At 39.5% G+C, this 18,481-nt stretch overlaps 1 protein-coding gene across 3 annotated transcripts in view; it reads left to right on the top strand.

Annotated features, from left to right (window-relative positions):
- The window catches only part of MACROD2 (mono-ADP ribosylhydrolase 2), a 1,339,842-nt gene that overhangs the window by 1,300,453 nt on the left and 20,908 nt on the right, over positions 1–18,481 (top strand). For all 3 annotated transcript variants that reach the window (XM_070732607.1, XM_070732608.1, XM_070732606.1), the window contains one exon: positions 10,052–10,138. In XM_070732607.1, coding sequence (XP_070588708.1) covers positions 10,052–10,138 — 87 coding nt within the window. The remainder of the gene's footprint in view (positions 1–10,051; positions 10,139–18,481) is intronic.

Below are 18,481 nucleotides of genomic sequence, written 5' to 3'. Positions count from 1 at the left end.
GGAGAACCCATAATATAACCTAATGCAGTGCTTGTGCAGCATGGTAGATTGGCTGCATGACAGTAAACTGAAGCGGAATCCCAGTTGGATGGAAACTATATAGGTCAAGAATTTCTAACCTTGAGAACAAGAGGAATTGCTTTCTACACATCTTTTGTAGGACTGTAGTATTGCCGACTTTAAGTTTGCTTAGAGATGTAGCACTTGGAACTTGGAAGATCAGTTTACCACAAGGGGCTCTACAAGAAGCTGTCCTTAGAGCTGGCCTGGAAGCTATAAATAAGCATTGCATCTTTCTGAGATTTAACTAACTCCTAGTCTGCTATTGAGCCAAATTCAGAATGTTTTATTGCCCTCAGCAACTGAAGACAGCTTAGTTTAAAAAATGAATTCAATTATATCAGCCTCCCAGGTATCTACAGTATTCAGGAAACATCCTGTTCTCCTTGCAACGGGTGTTTGGGGATGACACAGGAGCATTAACATTTAGCCTTCTCTGTAGTGGGATCTATATTTTGGCTCAATCTCCATTCTGTGGCCCAATATTGCATTTTAGGCAATATCGTTTCAATGATTCATCCTTTTACATAGGCCTTCCTGAGCCATTAATTGATCAGTGTTTCTTTAAATTTTGGAATGGTTTCATGGTTAATACTGAGAAATCTTTAAGAATTCTATATTTGCATGTCACCTTGTAGGGCAGCTTACAGTTCAAATCTACATACAGAGGGAAAAATGAGAATAAAGGGGGGGAAAGGAGGAAAAATGTACACACCTGTAGGTGTCAGAATAAGTGCGATCACTGCGGTATTACAGAGAACTTCTGTCTTGGCATCACCATCATAGCGCTATTGAAAAGGCAGCAGGAAACAACGTATGTGAAAGATTGCCATTAATATTAGCAAATATCCACCAGTGATGTGATAAAAATATATCCTTCAGTTTGGTCCAGTGAAAATTGCAGTGATATAGAAATAATTCCCAGCAAGAAGACAAGTCGAGTTAACTAAGGCGTTATGAAACCTTTGTCATTTATTTTCTGTAGGTGACAAATTTGGCTTGTCATTTAAGGAATATCTGCTCTTTTCTTTTAGAGTAGTGCCTAATTAGGAGAAACAAATTTAAGAGGCAGATTGTTATATGACTGGCTAGGGAAAAAGTGTTGTTGGCAATTAATAAATGCAGGTCAATCATATAAAAAGGTAAGATATGCATTTTATTCTCCCTTCACTGGATAGTAAAATCTTCTGGCAAGTGCTGTTTTAAATAGCTTTAAGTTTCAATAGTCTAGTAGAGTTAGATTTTGCTCTGTAGCTAAGGAAGATATTTTTGTGGCGAATGGTTTAAGACATTTGAACATACATCTGTCAATCTTTGTGTTATGCAGCACAGCTACAGGTCCCATCGACGTTTATCCCATAAGCACAACATATATAACAGCTGTGTCAGTCATAATACTATGCCAAATCTTCTCTTTCTTCGCTGTTATGTCACAACTTTCAGAAAAATGGTACATCGGTTTTGTGCTGCAAAGTTGATAGTCTTTTAGTAGACAGAATCATTCATTTCTTTCTTTATTCTTTTAAGGTTTTCCAATGTTATTTCTCTCAAAAAGAAATAGGGAAGGCAGTTTACAAATTTGCAATTTCTTTGTTAATAACTGCTAAGTGGAGAACCAAGAGTAAGAGAAAAAAAAATCCACTTTCCATTAAGGCCAGTTTATTATTTATTTATTAAATGCAAAAATTTAAGCAAATTTACCCTAAACCTAGGACCTGTTGCAAAGGAATATCGTAAAACTTTGAAAGCTCTTGGAAGACTTGAGGAGAATGAACATTATCCCCATCTTCTAAAACTGGAAGAAAGATGATCTTGTAAATTACAAACACATCAGCTTAATATTTATATAGAGAAAGATCCTCTGATTGATTATTAAGCAGCAGGTTTGTGAACATTTGAATGGGCATACCACAATTAACAGGAGCCACCGTTAGTTTGCCACAAACAAATTGTGTCAGACTAACCTTATCTCCTTTTTGATATACAGCAGTACCTCTACTTAACAATGCCTATATTTAAGAACATTTCTAGATAAGAACCGGGTGTTCAAGGGGGGGGGGGGTTTGCCTCTACTTAAGAACCATTTTCTACTTAAGAACCTGAGCCCTGAAAAAATTCGCAGGAAATTTGAGAGCGGCACGAAGGCCCGGCCAGTTTCCTGCTATTCCCCTTTTAATCCTGGCCATCTCAGGCTTTTCTGGGCTGCCAAAGGAGCCTTTCGGTGGCCCTTAAGGAGGCTTTGGCAGTCCAGAGCGAACGGAGCATTTTCCTTTCTCTGGGCACCACCTCAGAGTCCCTTTTTTTTTAATAAGGCTTAAAGTTTTGGATTTTTTTGATTCTCCTCACCTCACCTTCTTCCTTCGGCAGCGACTGTCCTCCTCCTCTTCTTCCTCCTCCTCCCACCCAAATTCCGAGCTTTTATTTCTTTCCTAATGGGTTTGCACGCATTATTTGCTTTTACATTGATTCCTATGGGAAAAATTGCTTCTACTTAAGAACTTTTCTACTTAAGAACCTGGTCACGGAACGAATTAAGTTCTTAAGTAGAGCTACCACTGTAGTTCTTAACTTAATAACTTTGAGGAATAATGTAGACATAGCATACTAGGACTTCAGAAAAGTCTAGTGAAATGTTTCATAGTATTCTCCTTCAATACTATCAAATTATTTACTAAGTCTGCACTACTATTAATCTTCTCATCATTCCCATCACCTATCTCCTCCCATTAATGACTGTATGACTGTAACTTTGTTGCTTGCATCCTTACAATTTATACTGACTGCTTCATAATATGATTTGATTGCTTATTTGTACCTGGACTATCATTAAATATTATACCTTATGATCCTTGATAACATATCTTTTCTTTTATGTACACTGAGAGCGTATGCATCAAAATAAGTTACTTGTGTGTCCAATCACACATGGCCAATAAAAAATTATATTCTATTCTATTCATAGCATGGTAAAATATCAGCCAAGTGATCCTACTTTTGTATGAATTCACATGTGGCTGAATGACTGACTGTGGTACAGCCAGAGTTCTTGTTAATAAGCCCACTTCAGTTTGGAGGGAGTGGGCCATTAGCAAGCCTGGTGTTTCTCAAACATCTTTATCAGTGTCTTAGATGCGGGAGTTGAAAGGACAAATTTGCAATGGCACATAACAGGGAATAGTGGTTAGTAGTATCTGAGAGGAAAGAGAAAAGAACATTTAAACTGACATTCCTCTATCCCAACAGTGGCTTGCTCCCAGTTCAGATCAGTTCTTAGAACCGATAGCAGTGGCAGTGGGAGACTCCACCCACTCATCCGAGATGCTTCTGCCCATGCAAGAAATGTCATGTACACTTGAATCTATGGCGATATAATTTAGAACCCACAATGCTCTATCCCAGTGATTGCTAACCTTTTTTCCTTGGGTGCCAAAAGAATGTGCTCACACACTATCGGACATGTGCAAGTGCCCACACCCATAATTCAATGCCTGGGGAGGGTGAAAACAGCTTCCCCCACCCCATGGAGGCCTTCTGGATGCTGGAAACAGCCTGGTTCCCAACCTCTGGTGGGCCCAGTAGGCTTGTGTTTCACCCTCCCCAGGTTCCAAAGGTTTTTCTGGAGCCGGGGGAGGTTAAAAATACTTTTCCCCATAATCTGAAGGCTCTCTGGAAGCCAAAAATGCTCTCCCAAGCCTCTCCGTGGGCCAACGATCGAGCTGGCTGGCACACACATGCATGTTAGTGCTGAGCAAAGGCAATGGCATGTGTGCCAGCAGATATGGCTCTATGTGCCATCCGTGGCTCCCGTGCCATAGGTTCGCCATCACTGCTCTATCCTATATACTAAGCCACTCCAATAGCCTGTTCTTCTCAGTAAATTTCATTGTAATAGTCTGAGCCAAGATGATATCAGTCTTCTCAGGACTCTGCATGAGATCTTGTCCATTCATGGATTTCCCATTCAGATTTGCTAGAACCTTCAGCAGGTCACTTTCTGGCACCAAATCATAATCAGTTTGAGAATATGCTGATACTTCTTTTAGATTGCTATTTCTTAAATGCTGGAGGTTGATTTATTTCAGGCTATAGCAAAGTTGAAAAAATGGGGTGAGGAGACTATCTATTTCAGCCTCAGAGGCACTTTCAGTAAAAACATTTTTCAATCTGGTTTACATTTATCTGTAGGACTTATAAATAGTCAGGAAAGGAATGTGTACGTTTGTATTTTCTTTTTTTCATCATTTGTTTTTACTTGCTGAAACTTTGCGGCAATCTCCTGTGTGTTTTCAAAGAGAGCAAACATAATAAAAATAATAATCCCAAATAATTAAAGGTTATACAGTACTGTAAAATGATAATGAAAAGTGTTCATTTTCAATCAATTTCAGCTTCTGATTTCTATACAGCCCAAATTCAATATGCTTTTCTCCAGTAGGGATAGAAACAAGAAATAGCTCAGTTCAAACTTTTATGTTATATGATTCAATACAATTTAGAAAAAGCAGGAAATAAATTAGATACTTTCTTACAAGACAATAGATATTAACTCTCAAACTTCTGAAACAGAATTTTGCTACAAATCTACGCCATGTCACAGCTTTCTTAGAAGATAAACTTATTGCGTATTTTTCAGGTTTCATTTTTGTTATTTGCATGCGTATGGGATATATTTACATATATTTCTTTTTAAAAATAGCTAAGCCTCTAAGCAAATTTTTCCATGGAGCATTTAAAAATCTGCGCAAAACAGCATCACGGAAGTTTTAAAAATAGTTGATCTGAGCTATTGATTTTCTAGAAATATCATACACCCATGAAGATTTATGATAATCAAGCCTGTCAGTAACACAATTGTGAAATGGTAATTGAAAGAGGTATCTTGCAAAGTACATCCTAGTATCTCTCCTCTCTGGCTGTGGAGCTCCTGAAATGTGCATCTGGTTTGTGTTCCAAGCAATAGAAATCAAGATTGAAAGGCAGAGAGCAAAGCATAGGGGAGAGAGGGGGTGCTGGGGGGAAGAGACAGGGAGAGAGAGAGAGAGAGAGAGAGAAAACCCTTTTGAATAAAATGCTTGGAAAGACACTTCTTGTTTTGATCAGATTCTCCTGTTTATGTGAAATGGACTCATTTCTCGGTGGCGCACAGTTTTATTACATAGCAGGAAATAAGTGCTATGGGGATAATACCTGTTTCACATGCATGTCAGTATAATGAATGCTGCTATTGTTCTTCCTTCCACAGCCACCCACATGGTAAGGCGTTATGAACAAAATGAGGATTTATATAAATAGAGTTTTCATTTTATGGAAAACCTGCTGATCCGACGGATTGAGCATCCTTTGCTTGCCACCCACTGCAGCACTATAATGCAAGATTTAACTTTGAATTTGCTTTTTTAACTTTCCCATGTGGAATTCCTTGCACTAGTTATTATAGTGGTATTTTGCCCTTCTCTATGTAACCATGACTATTTTGAGTTGCTTTGCTATACATTAGCTTTTAAGTGTACCAGAGCAGGCAAAACTCTAGCTGGCTTTTCCTTTCCGCAGTTCTTCCTGAAACTTTTTCTCATATTGTTGTTTTTCTCATATTGTTGTCATGATATATGATTCCCACAGCATTCTATGGTATTTTATTCCCCCCCCCCCAATGATTTCTAATACTGTTAGAAGTATTGTCCCAGTAAAAATTACCACTTCTAACCTTCATGATGATGGTGGTGGTGAAGGTGGGACAGGAAGAATCCTATGATTTGATTCACACATCATACAAAACAAATAATGTGATTTGTTTGGAGCATAACATGATGCAAACACAAACCTGAATGAATAAGCTATGATTAGTTTTAGGTAATGATCCATATATTGAAATGATGGTGTATGAATAAGAGTACGGAATTAATTTGTGAATTCCTGATGCCTTGTTTATTTGTACCTCATCCAATCCTAAATAATTTACAGAGGATAAGGCAACTTCAGCTAATGGGAGGCAGAAACAAGTTGGACAAACAAGCTCTAATCACTTTGCTCATATGAAAAAATTGGCATGAATCTCGTTTGTTCGGCAAGCCATGGTTTGAATGCTATCACTGAATATTGGTGATAGGATCATACATATATACATATATACACATATACATGCATACATACATACATACATATATGTGTGTGTGTTTTCATAACACATATATTTGTTTTCATAGATTTTCATGTATGCAGATTGTTGTGAGTTCGGGTTTTTTCCTGTGTAATATTTTGAGTGTCTTTGCGACGTTTCACATTCGCCATCATCAGGCTGAAGTTACTGGTTTCATGCTATACTTCATACTCAAAGCAGCATGAAGCCAGTAACTTCAGCCTGATGATGGCAAATGTGATTTCTCCGAAACATCGCAAAGACACTCAAAATATTACATGGGAAAAAACCCTAACTCATATATATATAGTTTCACAGCTATGCAAGACAGTCTTGAAAGTGTCATAGCCTTTGAAGCTGCTGTTTGTCATACCAGATGAAGCCTACCCTACTATAATAAACCTTTATTTGAAAGCTTTTGCTCGTTGAAACATTTGTTGCTTGAGTACATGATCCAAAAAATGCTGGGGAGAGGGAAATTGAAGCATTATTCCTCAGATTGCTGCCAGACCCTCTTTTTCTGATCCCTTTGTTGTGAACAAACAAAGCACTGGAATGCAATCATCCTAATAAATTTGCTTTTGAATTTCACGCGAGCTTTTGTTCTGCCTAACATCTCATAAGTGGATTTCAAAATGCCTTGATGCTGTTACATATTCTCAAAATAGGAGAGCACCAGAGGTGGGTTCCTCCCAGCTCAGATCAGTTCACCCAAACCAATAGCGAGCAACTGGTGATGTCAGAATGACATCATGGAACCCATCTGTGGGCGGCATCTGATTTTTTTGTTTTTTTGTTTTTTTTTCTTCTGAGCATGTGCAGAAGCCGAGTTTCTGACACTGTACATGCAGTCACCATCTTGTTTTGGGCTTTTTTAAAAAATTGAACACTTTTTTTGGATTTTTTAATTCTTCTGAGCATGTGCAGAAACTGAGTTTCTAGCAATATGCATACCTCGTCCTTCTCCTGAGTTGCAAGAGAAGGGCGGCATAGAAATCAAATAAATAAATAAATAAATAATATGGTTGTCATCTCGTTTTGGGCTTTTAAAAAATTTCTCAGCACTGTTCATATGGGCTCGCACTTCGCGCACGTACCCCCACGCAGCATGGGAGGAAGCGAACCAGCAGCGAGGTATTATTAAATGTACTTATCACTGTGTAACGTTAGTCTACTTAGGATGCATCCCAAAAATCTACATGGGAAATATCAGGAAGAACCTCTATAATAAACAACTGAAATCTGTTTATTTTTTCCTTGTATTACATTTAGATGAAAGCACAATTAAACATACCTGCCCAAACATATATGTATAAGAGGAGGAAAGGCCTTCGATTCTAGTGAGAGCTTTTATCTGCTTCTCATCTAACTATCCCAGTAGCTTTTATTAAAACACATACACAATAAAAATTCAGTGGATGACTTTAAATGAACCCAGTGGTCCTTGGCTTGACAGATCCTTTAGAAAAAATGCTAATGTTTCAACACTGGATGTTTTATCCTCTAAGTGTGAGCGACAGTGATGAAGAAAACACTTTAGAAGGTTTGGGCCTAACAAATGCCAAGGGAAAGCTTTCTCTGCCCTACAGATTTCTCCAGAGAAATCTTGAAATTTTAATATGCATGCTAGGTTGTCATTTCGGGAGCTCACTGAAAAAAAAGAAAGCCTACTAATAGTGGCATTTATATGTAATCTAAGAAAAAGGTGGTGAGATCAAGGAAGTCCAATGATCTATAAAAAATGGAAGAACTCTGGCCCTAAAGTAAATTCAAATTTATTTCCAATCATTTCAGACATTTGTGGCCACTTATTTTGCTGATTAAATCACCTTAATTTTCTTGGTGATAAATGTATGGCATGGAAAGTAGAGTCTAGAACAGGGTTAATTCTAGTTTAAAATCCCCTTTGAACTCTGAAGCCCATCAAGACATTTTCACAAAGATAAAATTTGGCTAGATGAATGAGAAAGTCACATCTACCTCTCCGAGCTCCTTGGAAAAATGGATCTTTGTGCATGCCCCTTTTTAATGGCTGGTTTATTTAAGAATGGGCATGCTCAGTTTCACTTCCTCCTGCCTTCCCTGCCTGCTTCCTCATGATTATCCTTTGCTTAATGCGGGGAACTGGGGCTCTTTCAATACTTTCGCAGCCCTTCCTGTGGGAAAAGAATGTATCATTTGTGTTTAAAGACGGATGTTTTGAAATGTTCAATCACCGCAACTGCTTCCCTCTTCCTAAATTCCGATGATTGCTTAGTAACCAATTGCTCGACTTCTATAGCTGAGCTACCAGGGAAGGCATGCCATGCTTTTTACAGTTGTCATAATGGGGAAGAGCATCTCATGGAAATTAGCTAGCAATTGGTCTCTTAAAAAATCTGAAATCATAAAATTTGGAAAGAGCAGGGTATGAACTTGAAAGCAAGAAGGGGGCTTTGGCTACACAGCTCATTTTGGAGCTTTGTTAGGAGTTTCAATCAAAGTTCCCCAGCAACCTGAGTCCCAGGAAATTACACAACACTGAATGCCTGCCAACAAGCACCTTTTCTTACATTTAAATTCTAGGTTGCGTATGGCAGCTAAGGAGGCAGGCTTTTCAGGAACAAGTACTATTTAAAATGTTCCAAAGAGGAAACTTTTCAAAACTTGATTAGATCCCCATTTCAGGTTTATTATTGTGGTATTGTGGTAAGTCACAGAGTCAGCCAAATGTTCAGAATGGATTTGGCGTTTTTATCCACTCGTGAAGTCTTTCTCAAAGACCTGAGATAGGCAGCTATGGTTTGATGGTGTTTACGGTATCGTCACAGGATATAAGCTCAGAAGAAAATACTGTATTTCATCACCTCGAGGTTCGACTACTGTAATGCTCTCTACATGGGGCTACCTTTGAAAAGTGTTTGGAAACTTCAGATCGTGCAGAATGCAACTGCGAGAGCAGTCATGGGCTTCCCCAGGTATGCCCATGTTACACCAACACTCCGCAGTCTGCATTGGTTGCCGATCAATTTCCGGTCACAATTCAAAGTGTTGGTTATGACCTTTAAAGCCCTTCATGGCATCGGACCAGAATATCTCCGGGACCACCTGCCGCACGAATCCCAGCGACCGATTAGGTCCCACAGAGTGGGTCTTCTCCAGGTCCCGTCAACTAAACAATGTTGGTTGGCGGGCCCCAGGGGAAGAGCCTTCTCTGTGGCGGCCCCGACTCTCTGGAACCAGCTCCCCCCAGAGATTAGAACTGCCCCTACCCTCCTTGCCTTTCGTAAACTCCTTAAAACCCACCTTTGTCGTCAGGCATGGGGGAACAGATATCTCCCCTGGGCCTATTCAATTTATGTATGGTATGCTTGTATGTATGTTTGCTTAATAATGGTGTTTTTAAATATTTTAAATTGTAAATTATTAAATTTGTCATGAACTGTTTTATTGTGTTGTGAGCCGCCCCGAGTCTACGGAAAGGGGCGGCATACAAATCAAACAAACAAACAAACAAATAAATTGGACAGGTCTCATGGCGGTCATGATGATTGTGGTGGTAATAATGATAGTAGTAGTGGTTATAAGGAGATTTTTAGGGGACACTTGAAAAAGAAACTCTGCCAATACAGACAAAATTCCAGGCTCTGATGAAAGTCTGAATCCTGCCCGCTGCAAAAGACTTTTGGAGAAATTGCTTTTGAAATCTGGCCTCCTTCACAATCCTTTCAGGGAGCCACTCTCATCTTTTCTTGAGTAGCCACCACTCTCATTGCATTCAGAGAGCTGATGGAAAATAACAAAGAACCCAAATGGTCCATTAACCAGACATTACCCACGTTCATCTGTTATTCTCCTCTCTTGTCTTTTCTGAAGGTGCAGAAGAAGAGAAAGGAAAGCAGGCGATCGATTCCGTGCAGCCCGAAGGGCAATGCGATACAGAAAACATTTCAAGTATTGATGGTAAGCTTCCCAAGACCTTTTGAAAAAAGGGGTGCAAGCAGGGGTGGGTTCTAACTTACCTCACTGCCATTTCGTTTCCTCCAATGCTGGGTGGATGCGCCTTGCGGACCGGTAGATGCTTCACACATGCACAGTGTCAAAAAATCCCCACAAAAGCCCCAAGAACATCTGAAAACACTATGGCGATGCATGTGCAGTGCCAGAAATTCAGCCTCTGTGCATGCTCTGAAGAACATGGCTATGTTAAGGCTATGGTAGAATTGTGTATGGTCTGTCTGAGTTGTATGGTTTTTAATAATGGGTTTTTAATGTGTTTTTTTAATATAGTGGATTTGTGACATTGTATTTTGTTGTGAGCTGCTCTGAGTCCTTGGAGAGGGGCGGCATACAAATCTAATAAATGAATGAATGAATGAATGAATGAATGAATGAATGAATGAATGAATGAATGAATGAATAAATAAATAAATAAATAAATAAATGGAAAAATCCCCTCCCCCCAAGAAAACTCCCCAAAATATAGTGGCATCTACAGACCGAAACAACCCGAACCAGTTCTGTGATGCCATTGCGAGGTCAGCAGCGGGTTGCTACCGGTTCAGCTGAACTGATCTGAACCAGGAGGAACCCACCTGTGGGTGCAAGCAGCATCCTTTCTTAGAGTATGGACTCACCTCGTTCAAAGGCAGTCTGCAAAAAGTGTGGATTTATGCAAGCCACCAACCTTCCTGTTGTGGTTAGCTCTGGCCCTGCTCCTGCCCCAAGGACTGTGGATGTGGGGGAGACATCCACATGCTGCAGGCCTGTTTTGCCCCCGGTGGAATCTGCTGATGAAGGCTCCTCTGACCAAGAAGACATGAGTGACAGGGAGGAGGAGAGTGTGGCAGACAGCTCAGAAGGAGATCAATTATCTAGCTCCTCATTGGATTCAGAACAAGAGTTAATGATACAGCCACGCATGCAGAGAGTGATGCATAGGCAACAACAACTGAGAGATTATTATCAAAGAAAATGAGGCCACCTGTGGTTGGGTGGGGCTGTGGTGATTAGTGAGGCTGCTATAAATAGTAGCCTGTGGGTTTGGCCATTGTGGAGGATTATCTGATCGTTGTGTTTCGTGACTGCTTTATTGACTTTGACTTTTTGTGTGCTGATTTTTCCCCGCTTTGAAACTAAACCAGAGCAAAGTGTGTTTCACTTTGTGAAAGAAGGACTGTGAATTACCTCACAGCTGCAATCTAAGTGTCACAGAACTGATAAGGGACTTGTATAAATTACCAGTTTGTTTGGAGACAAGTGCTCTTTGCTATACCAAAAGAGGGCTTAGTTTAAGTGAATTTTCATTATAAAGAACATTGTTTTGAATTTTCAAACGTGTGTGTGTCTGAAATTTGTACCTGTGAATTTTTGGGAGGATTCTACCAGAGAGCCCGACAGAACACTTCCCAGCTGTGAAGTACAAGAAATGCTCTAGTGCCCTCACTTATGCCATTGAACTTTCAGTGAGATTCAGGCCTGAGCACTCAAGCATGGGACTGACAGTAATTTGCCTAAGCCAAAAAGGCCACTGCCGCAAGGAACTCAACTGTAAAGCAAATGCACACAAAAGCAGTTTGTTTCATGCCTTTGTTCACTCTTGCCTCCCCGTCCCATTCTCTGAACAAGTCCATCCCTAGTCGAGGTGATAGGATTAAAAAATTAGCACCAACTTAATGTAGAGAAGGTCAGCCTTTCCTTTAGTCACCTTTATATGTGAGCAATAAATCTGCAGACAAAACTCAGTGAGATTTGATTAATTCATTCCAACGTTTGGGGTTTGTTGTTTAAGTTTGCCTTGCTGTACAACAGAGATGGATGCACCAAGGTTCATTATGATGTGTAACTAGGCACCTTCAGGCAGCATGCATCCGTTTTTGTGAAACTGCCTATTTTGGATTTTATAAAGAGCTAAATGGCTTTTTTAGAAGTAGATGGGATCATGAACCAAAGAAGTAGAAAATGAGAAAGAACACTGTTTCCTTACAATGTTCATAATCTATTTCAGGGTCTACAGGATGAAAAGGTTAAATTTCCATTCCCTGGTGGTTAAAACAAGGCATACTCTCTTGGTTCACAAATGATGCTAAGCAATACATGCTACAGTGGTTAATTCAATCATAATGTGGTTTATAAGGTTATCCTGTGTCTTTATGAACAACATATGATTAAAATAGGACTTTGCGCCTGAGAACAAGGACAGAAACACCAGCCTGAAGATCTATATATATATCTATATATCTATATATCTATATATCTATATATCTATATATCTATATCTATATCTATATCTATATCTATATCTATATCTATATCTATATCTATATCTATATCTATATCTATATCTATATCTATATCTATATATATATATATATATATATATATATATATATATATATATATGTCACATGTTTAAGCTGAATTTGAAAATTAAGGGAGACTAGGATAGATCTATTTCGGCCTTATTTTGGCCTCATCAGCTAGCCATACCCACTGGGACTTGAACCTGCAACCTTTGCCTTGTAAGGCAGAGAATTATCCTCTAGGCTACAGTATCCAATCCCTTCAGCTCTGTACCAGGGAAGGGTTACATTTTGTGTCGAATCACCCTGGTATATTGAAGGAACATCACAGCTCCTGTTTTGCCTCTCGGCCCAACCCAGGGCCATTTCCAAGGCAGTTAATTTTATTGATAGCCGACAATTCTATCTGTATGTGTCACATGTTTAAGCTGAATTTGAAAATTAAGGGAGACTAGGATAGATCTATTTCGGCCTTATTTTGGCCTCATCAGCTAGCCATACCCATATATATATATATATTCGTAGATTTATATATATTATAAATCTAGAATATAGATATATATTGGAAGATTATATATATAATCTTCAGTATATATATATATATATATATATATATATATATATATATATATATATATATATATATATATATATATATGAATGATGAGGCAGCAGCCATCTCGATCACCGGAACATAGAAACTTTAATAAAACCACTTAGCTTTCGTTAGCGTGCTGCTAACTTCGTCAGAGTGTTAAAAATGCCATGGGAGACAATCACCTTTATAAAGCATTATTCAGTCTGCTCATTGCCCGCGTCATAGGGCCACACCCTTCCCTCCCCTCTGCGGCAAGCCTAATTGTGGGCTTGCTCATGCTGGCTAAAGGGGGATCTACCGCTTTTACTCGTGTCTGTTGCCTCTTTCCCTCCCCAAGGGAGGAGGTGGAGTTACGAGGCCTAATTGTGGGCTTGCTCATGCTGGCTAAAGGGGGATCTACCGCTTTTACTCGTGTCTGTTGCCTCTTTCCCTCCCCAAGGGAGGAGGTGGAGTTACGAGGCAATACTTCGGAGGTGTTTGGTATTACTTTTCCCCCCCCACTATCGTTGTTACTTTCCATAGTGGTACATGTCTGCTCTTGCAATTTTTTTGCCCATGCCCTCGTCTTAGGTCTGCACTGTTCTAATACTCCCTTGTCCCCTGTGTTGGAACTGCATTGTGCCCCTCCCCCTCTACCTCCATGTTGCTCCAGTATGTTCCCTTGCTCCCCGTTGGGGGTTGCTCTACCCTCATTTAGCTGGTTTCTATGCCCGGCCTGGGGAATTCTGTTAGGGGCTTTATCCAATCCTAATGACCTATCCCCTTTAAGTCGTTGCTGGTGCCTTAAAGCCTGGTATGCCGATGGCATATCAATATGTCTATTTAAAGAATTTTCATTGGAGAACCAGGCTTCCTTTAGGAGGCGACCTCCCTTGGTTTCATCTCGCGCCAGAATCTCAGTTCCCTGGAAATCGAAGCCATGATCCTGCTCCTCCATGTGTGTCCAAATCTGGGAACGCTGTTCATGACGTCGGACCGCCAATTTGTGTTCGTGTATACGAGTTCTCAATCTTTTTGCCGTTTCCCCCACATAGTGGTGTGCACAATTATTGCAGTTTATACGGTAAATTACCGAGGAGGACTCCTCCTTCACTAAGGTTTCCTTCGGGCGCATTACTGATTTTCTCAAAGTTTGATCTGGCTTATGCGCTACTTTGACCCCGTGGGGTGCCAGTATGCGTGCGGCTGTTTCGGATACCCCTTGTATGTATGGGAGTACCCTCCACGCTGATGTTTCATTTGCGCTTTCAGTAGGTTGCCGGAGTCTGGGTGTGACGCACCGTTGGATAAAATCTCTCGAGTAGCCATGACGTATACAAGTTTGATAAAGATACGCTCGTTCTTTTTGTTTGGCTGCCCGTGTACTACAGTGAGTTTTTATCCTATTAAATAATGTCCGTATACAACTGACCTTATGTGCGTTGGGGTGATTGCTTTCGTTGTGTAACATGCGGTATGCCAGCATGAGCAAGCCCACAATTAGGCCTCGTAACTCCACCTCCTCCCTTGGGGAGGGAAAGAGGCAACAGACACGAGTAAAAGCGGTAGATCCCCCTTTAGCCAGCATGAGCAAGCCCACAATTAGGCTTGCCGCAGAGGGGAGGGAAGGGTGTGGCCCTATGACGCGGGCAATGAGCAGACTGAATAATGCTTTATAAAGGTGATTGTCTCCCATGGCATTTTTAACACTCTGACGAAGTTAGCAGCACGCTAACGAAAGCTAAGACATATATATATATATATATATATATATATATATATATATATATACTGAAGGGATTGGATACTAGAGGTTAATTCTCTGCCTTACAAGGCAAAGGTTGCAGGTTTAAGTCCCAGTGAGAGTATGGCTAGCTGATGAGGCCAAAATAAGGCTGAAATAGATCTATCCTCGTGTCCCTTAATTTTCAAATTCAGCAAAAAAAACATGTGACAGTGTAAAAACAGTGTGTGTATATATATATATACACTAGGCTGTAAGCACATTGGCCAGATAGTGTTTTTAAGGCAATGAACATGCATTTGGGCAACTCTGGCAGATAGTGGAAGATAGGGGGATGTGGCATGCTGTGATCCATGGAGTTGAAAAGAATTGGATATGACTCAGCGACTGAACAATAACAATATAAGTACCTATTGAATTCTAGTAAACATTCACAATAATTCCAGAGCTACATACAGAGCTGTGAAAAGGTCAACACGCATTTGCTATGCTGCCTTCTCTTTTTTATCCTGTACATACCATCATTTCTAACCCTAACCCTTTTGTTTGAAAGTGCTGGGCTGTTGCTATTTCTGACTAAATAATTTGAATAAGTCACTTACAAGCTTTAATCCATGCCTCCTCTTATTTGCTTTCTTTAGTTGTGTCTTGGATATGTATTTTTTTTAAAAAAAATCCATATAACAATGCTTTAAGGATTCCATTACACAAACAACAAATTGTGATAGACATTTATCAGATAATGAAAGGATTCTTAACCAAGCTGTCCAGTATCATCAATACCCATTTCTTTTAGATTATGTAGATTATGTACTTCACTGATAATGGCTAATGGGTTTGCCTCACTTTCTACCATAGGCATATGTTCTTAAGCATGATGACATCAAAATAAGGAATTGTCTGTCATGATGTCATGACCCAACTTTGTGTGTTTGAATTTGCATTGCAACCTGAGTACACAAAAGGCATCAAATAATAGCCAGTTTTCTGTATTCCCAACAAAATCTCATCTCCCTTTCTATCCACCACCTCTCAGTTGGTTCAAATAATTGATTGCCCCAACAGAACAGAAAAGCTTTGTGTTGTGAATAGCAAAAGGGGCATAGATAGGTTGTCATTCACCCAGGACATTTTATTCAGTGTGGGAAATTAACACAAAGTTGTGTGCACTAGATTGAGACCCAAACATACCACCGAAAAGAGGGGCCTAGTATGTTCAATGAAATGTAGCCTAGATGCAAAATCAGCACCTTCAACTCTGAATTGCCAGCAGGATTAAAAAATAAGTAGGTAGGGGGAACATCATCTGCAGAGTCTCAAGTCTTGGGGAAATCGACTTCACATCTTTCTGAGTCTTAGATGAGTGGTGTCTCCTCTGAACTGGTGAAAGATTGCAATGCCAAGCTTTCCATTTTGGATAGCCACCATAAAATGTTCTCTCATCATCAATATCATTATTTAGCAGGTATCAACAGAAATTAATTCATTGGTGGAGGGGGAATGTCACAGCATTGCACAAGTTATGAACATATTTGATTTCCTGTGAAGTTTGGTTTTGTCATTGATGGAGGAAGGACTATTTGTTTATTTATTTATTTATTCTTTCTTTCTTTCTTTCTTTGGATCATACAAGTAAAGAGTGAACTTCTTTTTCTTGAAACCCCTAATTTGGGGTAGAATCAGAGTGACTGATTCCCTTTTTGATGCCTATGTGGAGTTCACAGCAGGAATTTTCTCTTTGCACCCTGAGAGAGAAAAGTCTGCCGCTACCTACGATTGAACTCTCAACCTTCCAAATTGGAGGCAAACATCTTCAGCCCAAGGCCCAGAGGTGGATTCCTTCTGGTTCAGACCAGTTCTGTAAAACTGATGGTAACTTGGTGGCCTGGATCGGTAGAAACGGCAGTGACCCAGGCCTGTCATACTCCCAAACTAATTCTCTCAGTAGTGCCTACACGGCACCATCTTATTTTTTGCTTCTAGACATGCATATAAGCTGTGCTTTAAGCACTGCGCAAGCGTGGGCTCGACACTGAGCAAACCGACAGTGAAGAAAACCAGAACCACCCTTTCCTAGGCTACCACTCTGTTCACAAATAAAGAACTAACATGTTCAATCAAATTTAACATCAAGGATAGATTATCATCATCTGCAGCTATTATTTTTTTCCCTAACTAAGCATGTATTGATTTAATTCATTAGATCGGAAGAAAATATAGCAAGTAAAATGTTTGACCTCAGGCGCAGGGATCAGTTTTGACACAAAAGTTATTTCTCTGCATATCTATAGAAAGAACAGTTTCATTTAGGTTCAGAAATGTATGTGCTACTCCAGTAAGTGGTTTAATCTAGCAAGTGTGAAAGTAAAATATAGATGAATAATTCACAAGCAATTCAACAGAATCTTTGCTAGTATATTGGTATGACAACAGTGAGTCAGAAGCAGATTTGCTTCATAGCATATGACAAGCATATTAATTTTTTTCTATTGTCTCTTATTTTTCAAATCTTCAGTTCAGGTGTGAATTTATTCAGGCAATTTCAAAACTTCCAGTCAAGAGCCTTCCAGGGAAATGCCAAGCATCACCTATGGATGTGCAAAAACAGTTTTTTTCCACAGAATAACCATAGAAGTATAATAGGAATAAGTTATTATAATTCTGGCTTTATACAGAATTTCATTCAGCCCAACAGAAACAATTTAAAAGAAAATGTATTCAGTAGTATTAAGATCTCAGAGACCAGATATCATCTACTACATAGTCATCCAGAACGCTGAGTTTTGCTCCATTGTACTTCTTGGCTATTTCTAATGACAAATAATTGCATCATGATAACCACCATTTATTGCATTTATAAAATTGTAATAATATGTGTTATGGAGAGTGAGAGTGTATAGAATTATAGATAGATAGATAGATAGATAGATAGATAGATAGATAGATAGATAGATAGATAGATAGACAGACAGACAGACAGACAGACAGACAGACAGACAGACAGACAGACAGACAGACAGACAGACAGACAGACATATATTCTATTATAATTAAAATGAGCTTGAAATACTCATTGCAAAGGATAAGACGTGGGTACACTTTGAATATCACAGCTTTTTGCCTGCTGGGTATAAGGGTGGAAAGTAATTGTCCTTATAAGCACATCTCATTCAATCATTAGCTTGACTGAAATATTGGATTTTGGCCTTTAGGTCTCTAAAGTTCTATAGTTGGTGTCACCTGCAGTTAGTCCAATTCCAGGGTCCGGAGTAGACGGTTGCTGACTGAAAGAATGACTGTCTAAGGTGCCTTAATAACTATAGTGATATCTTTGATGTCTTTAGCTGCCTTTAACGCCCATCTCCACTTTATATTTTATGGTGCAAAAGGGCAACTAATTGATTTGTGGTCTTAACCAAAGTGTGATATTATTGAAGACTGCACTTATGTCGACCATGAAAACATGCTCCTGATTAAGATGCTAGAGTTGCTGCTATACTTCACACATATTCACAGCCAGGTGCTGGTTCTCTGGGTAAAAAATTCTGCATATTTTAGCAGCACAGACGTTTCACTTTGTAGTTGGTACAGTGAAAAAAATTGCTCTGATATATTATAGAATCCAAATCGATATAAAGTTCTATATCAATCAGTGGTATCAGTCAGAGGTGGGATATAACTTA

Source organism: Erythrolamprus reginae, chromosome 1 (genome assembly GCF_031021105.1).
Source record: "Erythrolamprus reginae isolate rEryReg1 chromosome 1, rEryReg1.hap1, whole genome shotgun sequence".
Lineage (NCBI taxonomy): Eukaryota > Metazoa > Chordata > Lepidosauria > Squamata > Dipsadidae > Erythrolamprus > Erythrolamprus reginae.
Note: the sequence above shows the minus strand (reverse complement) of the source record. Positions and strands in the feature narration are given on the sequence as shown.